General features: G+C 42.5%; 1 protein-coding gene across 7 annotated transcripts in view; it reads right to left on the reverse strand.

The window, feature by feature from the left end:
• The window catches only part of RTKN2 (rhotekin 2), a 53257-nt gene that overhangs the window by 31479 nt on the left and 1014 nt on the right, over nucleotides 1–20764 (reverse strand). For 2 of the 7 annotated variants that reach the window (XM_039553703.1, XM_039553702.1), the window contains exon 1: nucleotides 2915–2999. In XM_039553703.1, coding sequence (XP_039409637.1) covers nucleotides 2915–2968 — 54 coding nt within the window. In that variant the 5' untranslated portion in view covers nucleotides 2969–2999. Of the gene's footprint in view, nucleotides 1–2914; nucleotides 3000–3221; nucleotides 3758–5545; nucleotides 5666–6736; nucleotides 6843–20584; nucleotides 20717–20764 lie in introns of those variants that run through there. The other 5 variants (XM_019286525.3, XM_019286526.3, XM_010400771.4 and 2 more) reach the window with 5 other exon arrangements.

Below are 20764 nucleotides of genomic sequence, written 5' to 3' on the forward strand. Positions count from 1 at the left end.
AAACAAAAAACCAACTAACAATATTCTCCATTTTTTACACGCTCTGCAGTTGGGATAGAAAACGCTAGGTTTTAATTATGCACAGCTATTGCAATGGTTACTGAATGTAGAATGGTAGTTCTCTCTTCAGGAACAAATGAGTAAAACATGGGACATAACAGATTTACTATATCCATTATACATGCAAATTCCAAACCAAGATTAACTCACTGTACCATCTGAAAGTTACTAAAAATTTATGTGCTTCCATGTGTCATTCACCGAATAGTAACATATGGTCCTAGAGAGGGCTAACTGAACAAAGCTTATGAATTAACAACCCGCTTTTCACAGTGACCCCTACTAAAAAAAACTTTAAGCTGAGAAAAATGTCTGAAATATTTTAAATCAGAAATTCAATCTCATTATCTCTTTGGCTGTCTTCAAAATAGTGAAGAAAATATGGGTTTTTTTCTTACAGTTGATAAGAAATCCAGGTAACAGCAGAAAAAAAAAAAAAAAAAAAAAAAAAGGAGACTGTCCCAATACTTGATTCCTTCAGCCCATAAACTGAAAGTCAAACAGCTGTGGTAGCTTCAACGCTATACAGGAATCATGCCAGACACACTTTTTATTCAAAGTATGAAATAAACTAAACATGGCTGGCAAGTCACTAGAATTCACCATCACTGTTTTTTGAAGGAGTGGGCTTTTTTAAATGTTTTATAAAAACTTCTGGGAAGTCAACTTTTTCCTGCCTGCTTTCACGTAAAACATTTATAAATGTGCATTATTCCTCGCTTGAGACTTCAAAGAGGTCAATCCACACCAGGACAGAATATAATTAAGGTGAAGGATCACAGACAGTTTGCTGTCTCCCAAAGGCCTGCTAGATGCCACTGATGGTTGATACACATTACCTTGTTATGTGGCCATCCCTGGGCAAACCAAATATTTCTGACATGTGAAGAACAGAGTGAATAACAGAATGTTGTCATGGTATTGCAGGGTTGCATTGCAAATACTTTGCAAGTCAGTCAAGAGTGACACTTCCTCATTACTAAACAGGAGTGCCCCAGCTACCTCTGAAATTAACAAGTTTATGGTTGTTTGGTGGTGAATAGCTCCCAAAGCTCACATCAGAGACATTTTCCATAGAGGTTCTGCTGGTATCCCCTACAGATGATATATGAAAGCCTGGGACCCAGTATGGCACCAGGGACTATCCCATTTTTACCCCTTATGGGTTTTCTTTTCGAAGTTTCAATCACAGCCAGAGCAGGGTAAAGTAGGGCACCAACACCTCTGCATTCTCAGCACCTGCCTCTCTATTCACACTTTTCCTTAGGGCTCATCCCAGGAGAAAAGAAAAAAAAAAGAGCAGTAAATAGCTTTCATCAATCTTCTTTTCTTCTGAGTCAAATTCTACATGGCTATGAAAATCTAAGCAAGGCCCACACCACTCCCTAAGAAATAATTACTTATTCTTTGAGCCTAAACTAATAAATCAGCTGCTACAAAGCTCCAAAGAATGACATCATACTTCCCCCTAATATTTCCCAGGACAGCAGGCCTCTGCACTGCCCCGGCTCCTCTCCACATCTATCACCTGGTACAGAACTACAGTGAGGAAATACACACTCCTGTTTGGGGCACCTGCATGTATCCACACTGGGGCTTTCAGAACCACAAACAATTCAGTCCACACTGTATTTTAGCCAGGCTCACATGAAATATTCTGGACTAGCAGTAAATAGCTTTTGGGCCAGAGTTTAAATAACCACACCATATAAATCTCATCTGAAGGAAGAACTTAGGAGCCTGATCTGAGAATGTATGAAGTTCTTTGTGCCTACCAAAAGAGATTGGTCAGCTTTCCCCCTCCCCTCCCATTCCTTCTAAAAATACAGGCACACCATCTGGACTCGGAGGAACGACACAGCACTGTTTTGCCATATGCTGTCTACTAATGCACCGTTTCCCTCGTGGGGTCCATCTTTCCCCACCAGTGGCAGCACAATCCAGACGAGATTATTAACAATTGCTGGGATTTTCAGCCCCACACTCAGGAATTACCTAAGCAACACTTCCAAAATGTGTCTTTGTATTCCCCACCTAAGTATACTTAGTATAATAAATTTCATGTACTTCTAGTATTACACAGGTAATGCAGTCACAAAACAAACAAACAAAGATAACGACAACAGCCAAAAAAAATTATATAGATACTGCTGAAGGAAGGACAGGTTGAAATTTTACTTCATTTAATTGGCATCTTAATCACAAGTTTTCAGAATCTTATGCCAAGGTACACTTCTGATTTACTGCCACAGTGGTTCACATCTAAACCCTGTAAGTCTAGTGTATCTATTTAAAGTAAGCAAGTAGCCAGGCAGTAGGTACTCTTCTAAACCAGGGGCTGTGAAGCCGAGACACCAGCTTGGGCACTTTGTAGCTAGACATAGGAATGAAGGTTTGCGGCAATTGACAGCCACAGCTTCAGAGACGCTCCCGAGTTCAGCTTCAGAAGGTTTGTAACCAACCGGAGGTGCACAAAAGCTCTCATGAATCGGAAAACCAGTGGCTGAAAGATTAAAGAGGTGCAAGGGAGCACCTCCGAGAGCCTGCGGAGGGTGAGCAGGGGGCCCAGCTCAGAGCAGCAGCTCCGCCGGGGCGGCCGCCGCGTCCCCCGGCGCGGTCCCTCCGGAGCGCGGCTACACGGCCGCCCCCCGGCCACGTTGCGCGGGCAGCCCGCGGCCACCACGGCCCCGCCAAGCTCGGACACAGAGCAGCTCCCGCCCCCTGGGCCGCCCGCAGCCGGGCACTGCCCGCCACACCTCCCCCGCGGCACCGGAGGTTGCGGGCCGGGTCTGCCCTGCCCTGCCCTCCCCGCCCGGCCCGGCCCGGCCCGGCCCGGCCCGGCCCCGGCACTCACCGGCCCCACGGCGCCCGACCCGCCCGGCCGCTGCCTCCTCCTCATCATCCTCATCCTCCTCGGCGGCGCCGCCGTTCAAACCTCCCGCCCCGACAACGGCCGCGGCCGCCCCGCCCCCGGCCCGCCCCCGGCCCCGCCAGCGCCCCGCGGGACAGCGGGCGTGGGGCGGCAGCGCGGCCGGCGTAGCTCGGCAGGGAAACCTGCAGAAATGCCTGGGTGCCTGCCTGCGGACTGTTACTGACGGCAGCGGTAACCCCCGGTGTTTAGCCACAACAGCGAGTGCCAGTGATAAAGCCCAGGAGAGTACCTTTCTTGGCTTCTTTGCTCCTCGTTAGTTTACTTTCCCGAAACAGGCCAGTGCCACCTCTTTCTGATGAGTACTCTTACGGGGAGCGGGAGGGAGAAGCTCACGGCAGCTTCCTGACGCCTGCACAGTGTGCAACCACTGCTGCTCCAAAGCATGCCATCAATTTTTAACCATGTTCTTGGTTTCCTGCAGTTCATCTAATTACGCATCTTTAATATGATGGTACTTCAACAGCTGCACTAGTAGCATGTATTGTTAAAAGTATACTGTTATATACTGAATAAAAGTGCATTAATTATTCACTGGATTGACTGGAGAGGAATGGGAGTCATATCTCTCTCTTCTGCTGCCAGTTTTGCAGCTCTGTTTGTCTTCGGCAGATGAAACAAATGAGCCAAAATAGTGTCTCCCATCCATTCCTCATCCCTGATTTCTTGGCTTTCCTCTCTGAATTCCTCCTTGACAGGTGATGGTCAGAAGCACAGATCCTCATTGCTTCACACAGGGTTGTCAACATTTGCGGGAAGTAAAATGTGCTGGAATGAGTGAGATATACAGTGTTGCTAACAGCTTTCTACAGAAGACAGAAGTCTCCAGGCTAACATATGCTTATTTAAAATATAAGAAAATGCAGTTAGAAGGGAAAATTTTAAAAGCCTCATCGCTTCATCAGGATTTCACATAGATGCTCGGCGGCTCTGCTTGACCCCTGACATTTACAACTGGGGCACAAAAGCAGGGGGCGAGCCTTGAAGGAAAATCATGAACTTCTGGACCAAAGGTATGTATTCCTTCGTGCTAGGCAGAGCATGGGGAGCTCTGCTTCTCTCCAGAATGCTCAAGTTTCACCTGGAGGCAGAGATGGCAGAGGCAGCTGTTCAGCAGTTCCTGTCTCCATCTTGGGCCATATTTCTTAGGGCAAGGAGAGGCATTCAGATACTCATTAAATACCTTCATGTCATCCTGAAGTCCTCTGCATACCACTAGCAGGGCACATGCCACAACTGGGAAGCCCTACTCCCGGTAATATATTTATAGATGCTACATTTCTTCCTGTTGTTTAGATACTCCTGTTCTCTAGGTATTGTGACTTTCCCAAAAGAAGTCTTTGTCCAGTTTGTTCAGTGGAGAAATCCCATCAGGGAGCCAAAAGGCTTTTGTTTAATGAAGGTATGATACTTAGAGCTGCATATGGACAGCCAATATATCTAAGAGTGGGCTTGAGGAAGGTTGATAGGAAAGTCTCCACCTTATCCTGGTGCTTCATGCATCCCAGGATAAGCCTTGGGTTCCTGTCTCTGCTGCAGAGTTCAGGATTTCAGATACAGCAAAAACAATCCACCAAATGAGGGGAGAACGTGAGATGACAAATCAGTGCCCTTTTGCTTTACAGTATGGCACATCTCTTAAAGTGTGGTCTGGCCTCTCCTGAATCAGTCAGGGATGGGATTTATGCCTCAAAAATCTCCAGGTAATTTTCTAGGCTACAGAAGAAAACTAGAAACAGGAACATGTCATGGAGTGGAATTGAACCAAACAGGTGAAAGTCTCAGGTTAACTGAACTGCATTATCATTGAATCAATGCTTGACCGAAGTTGAGTGAGGCTACAGCCTTGACTGAATGGCTGAAACTCATTGATGAGTTTGATGTAAACTGTGGGAGCAGCTGGAAATAATAACATTACTGTAGAGATAAACAAATAAGGAATGAATTACTGTAACTCTGCCTTGCCAAAATCCCTTCACCAACTCACCAAATAGTGCACTACCAGAGAAAATTAATACAACCTGTGAAAACGACACACCGAAACACTTCCCACCCAGCATCATCCCAAGCAGTTCAGGTTAGACTCTAGAGCAAACCCACTGGTTCAATCTTTCCAGAAGCATTGCCTCCAAAACTCCTGAGAACAGCTCTCAGGTATGCACCAAAAGGGTTTTGTCAAAAGCCAGAGTGGCTACATGGATACAATAAAAATCACTGCAAAAGGACTAGTTATGCCCCAAACTATTTCAGGCAATCAGCATCTCTAAAACCATTTTTGCTGGTGGTGTAGACAGCTCCCAGGAATCTGTGGCAGTTGTCCAAGAACTTTAGATGCTAATTAGCATGGTTTTGCAGTACAGTCTGTTCAGCAAATCTGAGTCTTAATAAAGTCCCAAAATGTGACTGCTAGTAGCATAAAGAGCCCGTGCCTGCAGCCCTTACACACTCCTACTGACACTGACTTGAATTGGAGCCCTTAAGAAATCAGTGGGAGTTAGATGTGTAGGACTCAGCCTGAAGCAACACGAATAGTATCTTCTCAAGCTCAGTGCATACCTGCTCTTCAGCTGATTCAAATGTCCAATTTTCCAGTACATTAGGAACATGTTTCTGCAAAGTCTGGCTTCTTACATTCTTGCACCTGCTTCTGCTTTGGTCCTCTGTTGCATTCACTGTCTAGAGATGTTAGGTTTTTTCATTATAAAATGAGGCTTCATAATTCAGTGGATCTGTCAGATGCTTAATTAAAAAATTAAATATTTCACCAAATTTCTAGCGCTATCTTTTATGGGAACGTGCAACTGAGGCTTTAAAAGGCATTTCTACAGGTTTCGAAGGAGGTGAGATGTTCTTTCCACACTTCATATCTAACTCAAACAAAGCTCTCCTGCTGGTACAGCACACAAACTAACTTGAAATGAAGAAGGCTTTATGCCGTCTACATTATCCAGAGATCTGGGATTCAACTAGTAACTATTCTGCTTGCTCCCTAACTGAGGAGTAAATTCAGCAGACAGCAACAAAAAAGGGAAGCATTGTAACCATGTTTTTTTCTCCAGACAAACCTCCACTGAATGGCAGAGAAACCCAAGGCACAACCTACAAAACAAGGAAAATCCTGCACAGTCACTGCTGCTAATGCAGAGAAGTCAGAAGGGGGTAGGGTGAATTAAATAGGGGATCTATATCCTGCCTTCTGGGGTTTCTTAAGTGAAACATTTTTTTCAGATGAATCACACCATCCTTTTATTTGCCATTCGTTTTGCATTGCAAAGCATTTGGCTTCCTTCTAGTATTAGGGAAACTGGATAGCAGAGAAAAGATCATTGTCTATCTAAATCATTGTTCTGCTCAAGTGTTAGATCAGCATATTATTTTAAATGTTAGGCCCATCATTTTGGTTTAGCAGGTACAAAATGTCTACACCTACTCTTGACAGCACTGCAGTATTTTTCTTAATTTCTTAGTTCCCACAGCTTGCTACACCTACTCCTTGAATATCATCAGAGTGTGCCAGTAGAAATCTATTCAATTCCTCTTCAGATTTATCCTAAATGGAAATCTATGAAGATTTGTACTGGACACGTGGGAAAGAATTTGCAAAAGCTTTTTATAACTGACTACTTATTTAATTTTAAACTGAAGAGCAAACTGTTCCCATTGATTGCCCCTGACTTTGATTGCCATAGTATGTGACCACTATAGATTGGTGAAATGGGCAGAGACTCTGGAATTTAGGGTGCTTACCTGAACACTTACTGGAGCCTCAGTAAGTCATTTCTTCATTTCAGCCTGCTGGAGTCTGTTGAAGTCTTTCCATTCTCTTAGCTGGGCAGAAGGGCAACATGTAGTCCTAGAAAACAAATTAAATATGGGTAACTACCTTATTGTAATGCACTTTAGGTTCAGTTTTGATTGGATAAGGTGAAAATTAATCATCTGGCTGACAGTGAGCTAAAGCCTAACCCTATCACGGTGAAAATTATGGCAAGAGAAAACTTTATAGGCTCCATGTTAGCCAACTGAGCAGTGGGAAGTAGGTATCTTCTCTAAGGCAGTCATGGAGCCAGTCAATGAAGATGTCATCCTACAACATGCAGGCGCCTAAGTTAGCTAGCACGCATCATCCTTACGTTTCTTGGATAATTAGACAGGGAGGCCAGAACAGATTAGAATAAACTCTTACTATTTCAGGTGTTCTCAGATTAATTTTACCCTGAGGGCTTGCTCATCTTCTGCTCAAGATTTTTAACATTCTACAGTGCTCCTTCAACTGCTTTAGTGCTCCCAATGGCATCGGGGTCACATCTCTGTGTGATGCCATCAACTAAACATTGATACCAAGGTGCTTCAATGAACTATTTTGTTGATCATTGCATGTTCCGGTAGAATTTCTAAAAGAAACTGTAGAAGGTGGAGAAAGTACAAGGAATTATTTTTCCTTTTTCCAGAGAAGAGGCCAGAAACTGACTCTTCCCAGTATTCCTGATGTCAATCCTATATTGAAATGCCTCCAGATTAGATTAATGTAGCCTTTTTGAATTACCATATGAGATAAATGCACTCAAAATATATTTCATAACAGAAATAGTAAGTTACATAAAATCCATCCCCATATGAATTTGGAGAACAGTTCCTGAGATCAAACCTGAAAACTTTAACAATCAGATTAAATATTGCATGACTTTAAACTGCAGTTTGATCATCCTCTACATCTTAAAGTTGCCCATGCCCAAGACAGTGGATGAAGAGTGACTAACTGAGGAAGACCAGTCACATGTATTCTTTTGTTTCTGCTTGGGAGACCAGGGGCATTGGTTTTGAAGCCAATTCACATGTTGTTCCCACACTGGTACAAAATCAAACCCATCAAAAGTATCCTTATGGACAAGGATCCTCACAGGTGACTGACAGCTTCTCTAGAAGCCTTTGTCCAGCTTAGAAGACGGTGTGGATACACAGTGTCTAACACACTATACGTTTTGCAGCCTTTCCCTAAGTTTAGAAATTTATGTGGTCTCTCTTTTCTATTCCACTTTCTATCTTCACAGCAGTTGCAGGAACGAAGTTATCTTTAATTATTTTCAAAACCAAAGGTGGTTGAAATTGGCTGCTTGGATCCATTGCTAATAGGGGTGTGGATACAAAAATGCTGTTAGCAAGGAATTTTCCTGCTTCTTCTAAACCGCGGGATACTTTTCTCTCTCATGGAAGATAATAGCAGAAGTTCTGTAAACTAAGAACACCTGTGACCTTGTAGAACTATGTTTATGGTGCAGTAGAAAAATATTTTGACAATGGATGTTTTAGGATTTTAGCCAATCACCCCAAGGGGTGGCTGATCCTTGTCCAATTAGACTATGAAGAAAAAAGTCTATAAAAGGTTTGTAAAATAATTAAATAAATCAATCTTGCTGCACAATTCCTGCCTGCTGGATCTTCTCTCCTCTCCTCCCTATGGCTGTGGGACACGGTAATACTGACAGCGGAAATATAAGGGGACATTTATACACACAGAGAAATGGTGACACAAAAATAACACTGCTGTTTAAACCCAGAGAGGTCCTTTCAGCTCCATATTATGGGCATGTTCCATACAAGGAGGGCTTCCTAGAGATTCTACACTGTCACTCTCTTACCATGCCTTTTACCAGGATTCCTCTGCTGGGTACAGAGTCCTGGTTTGATTTCTTGGGCATTTTCTGCAGGTGGCATTTGGTATATAAAATATCCAAGACAGCTGCATCCAAATGCTTGCTGGGCAGCATGCTGGTGAAGTCACCAGTTTGTGTCATGGGAGAATCTAACTGGGCATTCCATGTTCTGGTTTCAGGGTTAGGCCTGTTAGGAGTTTCCCAATTGATCTTGGAGAGGCAAGTGAGAAGTCACTGATCATTTAATGGATTGCCACTTTGAACTTGAAATGATGAATTAGTACACTGAGATTATCACATATCTAAAGATAAACTCCTATATGAGAAAATTATGTCAGAAAATCATCTTCCTTTTGATAGACAGAGGACTTCCACCTACTGCTGTGAGAACAGATGTAAGCCCACTTCTGATAGCAATTGCCCAGGTAAAAGGAGCAATTCTCCAGTTAGCTCTGGGGATTGGCTTTTTCTTTTTTTTTCTCTGAAGGTAGAGCCTTCAGAGAGTATTTCCAAATGATTGTCTCTTTGTTTTTCCCAAACAATGTAGACTATCTCTGCAGAATACAATACTTGGAAACAATCTCCATCTGAAATGACTTTGTAGTTCGGTCTAATATTTTCCAAGTACTGAAATACAGGTATCTAGGGAGAGAAAAATGGCAAAGCAATGTGCTCTGGAGACCAAGCAACATTAGCTGCCCTCTGTGCAGCCACCTGCACTCAAGTTCCCCCTGCACTGCAGCATTGCTAAGGAAGTAAATAGTGACTCGCCCTTACCATGGCACATCTTGAGGTGACAACTGTTGTCCCAATAACTGAGGCACAATAGCCCTGTGTAAATTAATTTCTTTGCATTTCACACACTATTTGGATTGTTTTGATCCAGTCTCAGGGAGGATATTCAAAGGAGCATGGATAGGGATCTATACTTCACTGCAAACTCTCACTTTGCCCTAAGAAATGTTTCTCATTAGTACGAGATTGGTTTGCCTCAATAGTTTTCCCAGTCACACTTGGGGATATAACCATCTGTGGCTCCTTGGTTTTTCCTGCCTTGCCACAAAGCTGTAGTTTTTCTGCATTTTTCTAACTCCTTACTGGGGTTCCATCTGCATAAATGGGCATTTGTCATACAGATCAGGCCAAGAAAGAGTGAGCCAAAGCAAGAAGGATTAAGGTAAATGTTATCTCATGAAAATAGAACAGTAAAAAAAAGTAATGTCTCATTACTATCAATCTACTTATTGATATGTGCAACATAATAACCATTTCTGGTTGGAAATTTCTATCAGAGATTTTAAGCCTCTGGTCCTTAAGGAAAATCTGGCTTGCAAATTATGTCCTGTTTCTTACAGAAATGGATACTGAAAAAATATTGAACAGTTCATCCACTCAAGTGCTTAGATTAAAGAAATACATCCATAGGGATAAAAGGATTTAAGTTTTTAGAACTGCCAGATAATTTTCTATTCTCAGCATCCCTAGTCCCTGTGCAGTCACCAAACTTCTCCCTAAATCCAATCTCCTCCTCTGCCCCTCAGAGAGCAATACCACTGTGAAATAACTTGACCCCGTGGAGCCTCGAAAGAGCCATAATGCAACAAGAAGTATTTGCCACAGCACAGCCAATACTGGGACCCCAACAGGGATGTAAGGCTGTTCCTGGGGAATAAGCCCAGAGTCAGACTATATCTTTTATACAAGTGATGCTTTTTTGCTGAATCACTGCAGTGTTGGATTGAAATTGTCCATTCACATGTAGGAGGGACTAGGGTATCATTTTCATTGGGAAGAAAGATCCAAGGGGAGAAGTTTGCTGCAAAGGACCCTGCGGACACCCCGTGGCTGAGGTGACAGGCAGCACCTTCTCTTCGAGTTCACCACAGCTGCACTGAAGGAAACCAAGCAGTCCAGCTATTCTTTTCCCCTACTCCAGTTCCCCTCAAAGTCAAACCATGGGGAGGGGATGAGACTGAGCTGTGCATGCATTCTCCTCAATGCAAGATGGAAACATTTCTTGCTAATGATAATATTTTTTCACCTAACAAGATGACCCATTTTTACTCATCACTATGAAAAATCTGGGGTTGAGTAGCAAATATGAGTAACTACATTTTACGTGAGGTTCGTTTGTCAGAGATTTCTATCATCCTTCTAACCATTTCACAGCCTGTTAAATGAGCTGAGACAACACTTCATGTCACTGTTAGCATTTTAAATTATAAATTATGGTAACAATAAATAGCACCTCATGTTTTTACAGACAATTTCATCTAGATGAATAAAAATAACTAGTTCTGCCTGGATGCATGCACGACTTACACACAAGCACATGTTTACTTTCTTATTTAAAAATCAATTTGAGTTCTAGGAAGCTATTTCTAGCACCTGATTCTAACCGTGTCTTTGTACAGTGTCATCAAAAAGCAATCAGGATGTTTAAAGAAAAACCAACAAACAGCAAGTAAATTTTTTATAATTCAAAAAATTTAAAGGTTCTTTAAAAAGCTAACGCAGAGCCAGAGGGGAAGTTACCCAAGTCTGATACAGAGGGACACCTGTTTAAGATAATCCCCAAATACTTTTTTACTAACAGTGTTTGTGCACTAAATCAGTTTTAACCAACAAGTTAAAATCTCTGCTTTCTTTTATTCCTTCCCTGTTCAGGAATGTGTTCCCTGTACATCAACAATCTCTGCAACACTGAGTCACCCTGCTTACATAGATAAGGCATTATATTTTGTGAGAGAAAACACCAGCAAAACCAAGCCACTACCTAACATGAAGACCATTTTCTCTTAATTTATTTCACAGTGTGGACACTCACAACACAGTCTTAAATTTTTACAAATACCCCTGCTCTGTCTTACAGTCCCTTCCAGAACTGTATTAACTTCCATCTTTAAAACACCAGCCCAGGAGGGAGCTTTAAAAGATACAAGTGGGCTGTTGCTCCTCATCTGCCCTTTGTGTTTGCTCTAAGTCTCTCCCCAAAGTACATCTCTCTCACACTTCTGTAAGGGACAGGTTCTTTCACACACGTGTGTTGCTACATCTGCCTGCTAGAGACAATTGCATGCTCTTGCTGGATGGATTTAAGCAGCCAATTGCATTTAAACCACCAGGCACTGAAGCACCCAGAATTTCATTGGCAGCTTTCATGCAGGCAGTATGCACATTACTAATCTGAACAGGTTTTTCTCATTACCACCCCAGCCACACCATTTTTTAGGCATTCCTTTCAAATTATCTTACTACATGGCATCGCTAGGTTGGTGGAGAACTTCTTTGACAATTTTAGAGGTAGTAAGTTTTATATGTATTTGGCACCATAATGGTTTGTGTGCCACCGAGTGCATTTTACTGGCACTCATCTCAATAGCTGCCTAGAAAGTCATCCGTGGCAAACAAGCTTCTCCAAACAATCTTCTGAGACATCAGATTTTTGTAAGGAATGAATCATTCTCTTGTTACTAATGGTTTCGCCTCTGGGCATTTCTAAACTAACTTTACTGATCTAACCAAATAGCCTGAGTTTGGGACAAAATGTTTCAAAAGAGAATAATAGGCAGTTGACTCTAGTCCTGGATAGCATTGCAGCTTTCATGTAAATCTTGGAGAGAAACTGCATGGGGAATTTTGCATGCTAGGAAGGCTCACCTGAGTTTAACATAGGCATTAGTCAGTCTGGAGATGGGACCAAGTCCCATTTGGATGAGATCAGTTTGGGCTCTGTTCCTGCTCCCTGTAGGAGGAACCCTGGCTGCAAGTTATATAAAGTTAGCAGCCATCTGGGGGCAAGTAATTTGAGGAGAAGATAGAAAGCACCATGGTACAATACATTTTTTTTTCCTTTGGTGAACACATGTTCTTTCAGTTCCCAGTCTCAGACAGAGATAGAAGTGTCTGGTCACACAGCCTTCAAGACCTACTGCCTGAGAGATAGACGTGTATGTGAAAACATCTGTTTTCAGGAATCTTTGCACATATTGACTCTTACCTATCTTTCAAATTGTATCTATGTTTCACTGCACATGTGGCAGTGGCAAGAGCATGGTATTTCCCAAGGACTGTGCCATTTATTTATTCAATTTTTCCAAGGATATGCATCTGTTAAATTATCTAGAGCACAGTTTGTTTATTTGTTTGCTACCTGCATACATATCTTTAGTTCATTGCACTTTTTACCTCCTGTGAATAAGAACATGTCATTGACGTCAGAGTCTTCTTTTGAGAAGAATCTGCCTTGTGCATAAAACCATTTGACAGAACCTTCTCGCATGCTCACAGGCAGTGCCTTCAAAGTGATGAGTAATAAAGATGATCCACCACCTTGCTCTGAACGCTACAGATTTAGCAATTGCAAAAGGTAGCATTCTTTATAACAACAGAAGCAAAATTGTCCCTTGAAGGACAACGAACTCACCTCATTTTGCACTACACAAGACATTGCTTTAACATAGGCCATGTGGCACAAATTACCAGGTGTAAAAAAAGGCCCATTTCTGCAGCAAGACACTGCCTAACACTTCCACAGTGATTACCATTTAGACAAGATCAGGGCTGCAACAAGAGACAAACAATGCCTTTCCTTCGTGCTCAGGTGAATTTCACCCCATCTAACCAATTTCTGTCCTTGCCACATCCAACCTGCTGCAGAAGAGGAAAAGGACTCCAGAACAGCTGTGCAGCCATATCACTTTTCCTGCCCAGTTTGAGTGTTGCTTGGCTGCAACATGCAAACTGCACATTGCCAGCAAAGCTGAGCACTGGAGAAAACCAGGCTCTTTCATCTCATTAGCATCTAGGAACTAGAGTGCTCTGTATTTTTCTTCTAAGTTTGTCCCCTTCTTGTAGACCGTGTCTTCTCTTTATCATATAGGAAGCCTGTTGGCTTAAGTGAGCGCCTCTCCAGTAACTTTGAAAGCCTCATTCATCCCCCCATTCAGTGTCCTGCCCAACAGGAACCTCCAGCCTACTCAGTCATTCTCCCAAGACAGCAATAGCTGATCCCCCAGACCTTTACATGTTATGCAAACGTGAAAGCAAATTGCTCACATGAATATGAGAAAAAAGAGGAAAGAGCATGAAGGAATAGAAGTAAATTGTACCTAAGCATCCAATAAAATCAATATGCTTTCAGATGACATTAAAGACACAAGTCTGAACTGTCTTCTGTGTCCCTATGTGATACTTGGGATGCAGGTACCCTGAGCAGAAGAGAATTTAATTTATGGAATCATTTAATATATGACATCAATGTGAAAAGCTGCGGAGCCAAGTTTTCTTGGGGAATAGAAATAACTGCACTCAAGCTACAGAAAAGTTTGTAGCATTCCACTAAGTTTTGTCAGTATTCTTCTGAATCCAAGCTAAGGCTTCCCGGTTGGTTTGAATTTATTAGCACTGTATAATACTAAACAGAGAATAGAACACCTTTTAATGCTCAAACTGACATTTTATTTCCTTCCTCTTGTTTTGTTTTGATTTTCCTCCTTTCGAAAGAAGTGCTGAGTACTGTTTGCTTCATGGTCTGGGTATTTATCAGTATAATTTTCCGTTTTGTTCCTTCTGAGTCACTGCATTATCATATGTAGGAGAGTGCCCCAAATGTAGTGGTCCTTAAAAATCATATGTTAAGATTGTTGATATGTGACAGCAAAGACCAAGCAGCACATGCCAGCAAGAACCAGAAGCAACATGGCAAATTCTTAGTGGCATTGAAGTCCCTGGCTATAGCAACTGACATGAATTTGAGATTTTACCTAAGAAAATTTAAATCAAATAATTCTATGTCATATTAGTATGGATACTACATAGGAAATATAATGGTATTTTCTTCATGATTTAAAAATTCTTATCTGAATACGGAAAATGCCTAAAGGACATTTTAAATTGAATTGAAATTGGAAATGAAATTGAATTTGAGTTGAAAGGGCCATAAACACCTTCTGAGGTTCTGTCTTTCCAATGCTTCATTCCAACCAGCACTTGCCAATTGTTCTGCTAATTGAAACTTCAGTGGACACATCATTTTGCAAAAATCTATAGTCATTCATATTGATATTTTAATTTCCAGAAAGATCAAAGATGGAAGAACTGTGGGCTTTGTGCAATTGAATCAATTTTTTTGTATGGCCAGATGTTGTGTGGAAACTTCTTTGCTTGTGCTGTCACATCCTGTTGATCTCAAATCCATTTCAGAATATGTGATACCATTACCTGGAAGAATATGGGAACAAGCAACATTTTCAAATAAACTAAAACTGAAATGGGATGAGCTGTGGATTCTTCTCTTCCATTACTTGGGATTTACTATCAGCCATGTTAGAAAGTGCTCCCCCCAAAAATACCTTAGCTTTAATAACACATTACTATCTGCAATGTATTTTGATCTTAAAGCTACAGAATCCTCATCCATGAGACAACCTCTAGTAATTTCTAACAAAAAGTGGATTAGTTTTGGGGTAATCTCAGACAGTATCTGCCCAGCTGCTGCTGTTGTTGGGTATCCTGGTGTGGCACATGGCACCAAGGGCCACCAGCCTCCAATGTGAGCAGGACCAGGCAGGAGGGTGACTCAGGGGGGAAAGCACTTGCTTCCTTGGGTTTCCTGAGGGCCCTTTGGAGGAGGACAGCCCTGGAAGTGGCTGAGCTTTCCTCTCCAGGGTATGGAGGCACAGATCTGAATGGTAGGAATGTGTTTCCTAGTCCCTGGCTGTCTTGGATGAGGTGTGATGTTCAGGTTACCAGGGTGCCTGAGGCCCTGAGCCAGGCTCCTGATGAACTGTGCCCAGAAGTTCAAGAAGTGGTTTTTAAGAATTGGATCTCAAAAAACAAATCTCTTGTCTCTCATTTGGCACCTGTATGCCTTTGACCCCAAATGACCTTTGACATTTTCAATGACCTTTGAGCTCTGGGTGATCTTTAACTTTTTCAATGACCTTTGGCTTTTTGTTACCTTTGACCCTTTGATAATGGTGATACTTATCCCTTCTTGTGACCTTTGACGTCTGTAATGACATTTAACACCAGGACTTCTGTAACCTTTGACCTTTACATGACTTTGACCTGTGACCTCCACGTTACATTTCCCTGTTGTGACCTTTGATCCCCCAGCTGACCTTTGGATTTGTGATCTTTGACCTTTAGATGACCTTTGATTTCTTGGGCCATGTGACTTTTTTGCCTCTCAGTGACCACTGAACTCTTGGAGTCCTGGCACAGATGCTAGGAATGCAGCAGAAAGGGGAAGCCCACCCCCACTGCTTCCCACAGGGCTTGGAGCTGCTCTCCCGCGTGCTGGAATATCCCAGAGGACTGAATTTGCCACAGCACCTTAACACTGTTCTTTTTATGTCTCTGTTATGTAAATTAAAAACTTTTAACACCCAAGCACATAGGATTAGGCACCAAGTCAGCCAATAAGATAGAAATGGCTATTCTCAGGCTTTTTCTGGCCATTTGGGCACTTTTGCCAGTTGGGAAATCGGCGTGGTTTATTCTGCACATAGTCCTTCAAACGTGGAAGGCATGTGATATGAACTTGTAAAAGCAATGTTCCTTGCCATGCAGTGCCCATTGCAGAAAGAACGCTGTCTGAATGAAATAGCTTGAAACTTTGCTTTAATGGCAGGCTTTGTGCTTTCCTTTTCTTTGGAGAAAATGTCTGTATTTTAATAAGTCCCAAGGAGGGAAAGGCTTTGCCGTAGGGAGAAATCTTTCTTTAAACATAGTCTGACATGATTTTTGCCATTTTTCAGTCTCTGTTTTTGAGTGGGGCAGCTTCTTTCAAAAACAAATAACCCCCATTTTGCTGCAGATTACATCTCATTTCAGAAGAGATCTGGGAATAGCAACCTGGTAGCTAATCCCACAATTAATACCTAACAGAAACTCATGTGCTGCAGGGAGCTGGCTTACACCAGGCCAGTTTGTTACAGCCATATAAAACATTCTCTTCGGAGAGCCATGCTAGGTTTGTCCCTTGCTGTCACCAGTGATGTCCTGACCCTCTTGAGTTGCTGTTACTTGTCCCAGACTACCAGATCTGAAAAACCCAGTGCTGTTCCCAGAGGTGCTGCTACACTGTGGCTGCTCACGTGAGGAGCAGGAGTGAGATGGCTTTGTTAAAAGGCAACAGTTTACTCTCATGAGCATTACAACTCAGAGCTTAGACTTTTGACGTCTGAAGAAGAGGCACTGGAAACTTGATATGTTCCTCTTCCCTTTCAAAATAAGCACAGTGAAGAGTCACTTGGTTGGAAGGCAAGTCCCCCCAGCTTTTCCTCTCAAGAGGTGTTAGTTATATTTTATCCTCCTAACTAACTGAAGTCACTCTTTTGGAAGCAAAATCAAAATGGCTGAAGTTCCAGCCATATCTACTGCTGACACTTCTCCCCACAGCCTGTCTTCTCCTGTCTTTTGGAAAATATGCCCACAGCCTTCTCTCACCTGAGAACTCTCACCACGTATGGACTAAATGGTGCAAATCAACCACAAGAGAACCCTTTATTCTCTATTTTCCTATGCAACAGTATGGATAGAGAAGAGGAAAGCTCAAAAACTTTCCAGAGTCAGCTCCAGCCAGGGGTTTCCTATGGTGACAGTAATAAGTTTGGAGAGCCTGCAAGAAGGCTGGAAGCTGACTGCAAACCAGGCAGGATAAGCTGCTGCAGGACCAAGGGCAGTCTTGCAGCATGCTGCCTCTCTTGATGCTGTGACAGCTCAAAAATCATAGACTTGAGTTTTTTTCATGATTTCAAAAGATGGTAGACTGACATTCAGTGATCAGATTGAAGTCCCCCTCAAAAGGAAAAGGCAACAACTAACCAGCACCAAATAGTCACAAACTCAACACATACACTCATGTTCTCCTCCTTCCTGTTCGCTCTCCCTGCAAGCAGGGTGCTATTCAATCAGTATGCTAAAACACACCATCAAAAGCCTCTTTCCTACTGTGTGGGTATGAGTGCCTGCGGCAGCAAAATGAACATTGTTGTATCTTCGATGATTCCTGAATATATCTGCAGGCAAAGGTAATATGAATCCTCATCTAAGGCACCACTACCATATAAATCACTCAAATACTTCTTTCAAGCTTCTAAGGTCTTCCCTTAGATTTTACTACTCACTTCTTACTTCCTCTCAATAAACAGAAAGATGGCAAGTATTAAATGCAGGTAAGCTTCAGCACCTCAAGTTATGTGCATTTGTGGTTCACACTCAAACACCAAGAAAAACACAGCACTTCCCAGCATACAAATTAACTGAACTGAATAGGCATACCTATTTCGGGCACAGCTTTACAGAATGGGGGGACTGTGCTACTTGCCAGAGCCAAACTCCCAATCCCATCTGTATGCAGTGGTAACGGATGTGCAGCTGTGTGCTTTTATATAACCATATATAGTTCAGGAAAACTTCCCCAACAGTAACTCCATGCAAATTAATGTCTCCTATGAACTGGCTAGATCATGCAATGAAGACCTGTGTGGGGAGCGTGGGCGTGAAGTGGAGAGACAAAAATTTCTGACACCCCTTTTCAAAGCAAACCAGTACACAAACAAGGAAATCAGAGGCTGCTGAATGTAGCCAAAGTGATCATAGGGAATCCAGTTCTACACCACATAAAAAAGGCTCCCACAAACATGTCAGCATTGAGAGCCTGAAAGGCAAGTGAAAACAAAACTGACTCACCTATTTTCCTTGTTTAGAATGAGAAAAAAAAAATCAGAAGATAAACAAGTACTGTAACTCTTGAAAAGCAAACTAATTTTATAATACTGCCTTTTTTATCTGCCTTCAGTAAAGTGAAATCATCAGCTTTAAGGAAGCTTTAACCTATTTAAAGGTCAGATGGGACGCTGTACAACAGATATAGAGCCCTACCTGAAAAAAGGCTGAATATTATGAATATTCCACCTTCCTTGCAGCACTAAACAGGTTGGTACATGCTGTTTTCATTTAAGTAGTCTTTATCCTTCTGGAAATTATACTGCAGCACGTTTAAAAAGATCTTGAAAGAGAGAGATGCATACAAATAAACTGGATAACGCCTCCCCAGCAGTTGGCAGAATTTCACAGAGTCCTACATTATGGCTGTATCAATTTGGGCTTTGTGTAAGTGACAGTGGTAGATTCTACCCACTCACGGTTTAAATCTCAGAGGATAAAGCTCAGACATATAATGGCTGATGCATATTCTCTGCTATAAAATGCACAGTCACTGGTATATTAAAGGGAGGCTGTTCCTCTCTGAATGCTGAGAGAATGACTGAACTGGACATCCAAATGGCAGCATCAGGAATTAAAAACTGAAGAGATGAGGAGCTGGATCCCAATCCAGCAAAACAAATACCTGGAGTGCAAGTAAACCCTGAGAAATCTTGAAAGAATTGAGAGGCTAAATGGTTGCCTGACTTCAGATCTAACTGGCCAAAACCATGTAGCTTAGGCTGCAGAACAATGGGCTCCTTCCAAGTCATCAACATTTTCTGTTACTTAAGACCATGAGCACTCTCATTACTGTCAGCTGGAGAGGGCAGGTGGGTGTCACCTCTTCTAAATGTGGATGAAGCCTCAGGTAGAATCCCACCATGCTAAGTTCACCTCATAGCATTCATCTGCACCGTGGAGCATCAGTACCAAGCACCTGTGATGTGGAGGAGGTAGGAAGGCAATAGGCACAACAGAGGGAGATAATGGACAGTAGGGGACAACAGCCAAGAAAATGGGAACCAAAACATGGTTATATTCTGTCAGTGTTGGCCTCCTGCAAAGAAATAGTCAGGAGTCCCAAATCTGGAGGCAAACATGGTTCAAAACTATTCCCTCCTGACCGCCTTTCTGGGTTTTGGTACTGCTTGATGACAAAAGAAGGCCAAATCACCACATTACGCAAGGTAATAAAGGACAACTAACTCATGCAAAATGTTGCAGCCTGGATGGTAGCCCACACACTTTAGAGATTAGCTGAAGCTCTGAAATGCAATTTGAGTAACTTCCTTTGATGTGCCATCTGGTGAATAATTTACTGGAAATGTCTTAATCACATCAAAGGTATCTATCAATGTGCTCAAATTTTCTCAGTGTTTAAGACTCTGCCTGTATATTGCACTCAAGGAACAGACATATTAGTACAAAATTAAACGTTACTGCAGTACTCTCACAGTGAAAAAAAGAAAAAATAATCTGCAGCATATTACCAGTATGGCCTCAAGGACTAGGTTAGAAAGAGCAATATTTCACTATTACCTCAAAAAGGCTGCTACTCTACAATCAGCCTTGCTTGTGTTTCCAAAAATTCACAAAAATAGACACACATCTGTGGCATATAAAAAGTTTAGAAGCATCTCTCCCTATTCAGAGGACATACTGGCAGTGTTCTCTAACATCAATCACATGGGTTTAGATCCAGAGTAGATTTAGACTAGATATAAGGAAGAAATTTTGTGCAATACAAGTGGTGAAACACTGGCCCAGGTTTCCAGAGATGTTGTGGATGCCCCATCCTTGGAAACATTCAAGGTCAGGTTGGACAGGGCTCTGAGCAGCGTGATCTAGTTGAAGATGTTTCTGCTTATTGCAGGAGGATTGGACTAGAAGACCGTTGAAGGTCAACCCAAACCATTCTCTATGTCTATGACATCCATTCCTCATACTCTAAATGGAAGTATTATTATTATTACTGCTTCCCCTCCCTAAATACTGAGAATAAATTAGGGTCATACTAAAAAAACCCCAAGCAAACAAACAAAAAAACCCACAAAACTTTCTGCCTTCTAAATATAGTTTTAAAGTCACACAGACAATTATATTCCCCAAAAGCCAAGGCCAGATTATACTTATTTGCATGTGCCAGTCCTGTCTTGCCGCTTAAGTGCTTTAAATTGCGTTATCTTTCAGCATCTTCCCAACACACACCGCACAGCTCACTCACTGCTCTGCTGTGTTGACAGGATCCCGCAAAGCCCCGCGAACGCCCCTGGCCAGGTGCTCACGGCAGGTGGGTCAGGCGGAGGTCGCTCCGGGGAGGGGAGCGACTCCGGCCCCGCGATCGTGCCCCCGCCAGGTGCTGCCGCCCACGCCCGCCCGCAGCACCCCCGGCCGGGCATCCCCG

This window comes from Corvus cornix, chromosome 6, assembly GCF_000738735.6.
Source record: "Corvus cornix cornix isolate S_Up_H32 chromosome 6, ASM73873v5, whole genome shotgun sequence".
NCBI lineage: Eukaryota > Metazoa > Chordata > Aves > Passeriformes > Corvidae > Corvus > Corvus cornix.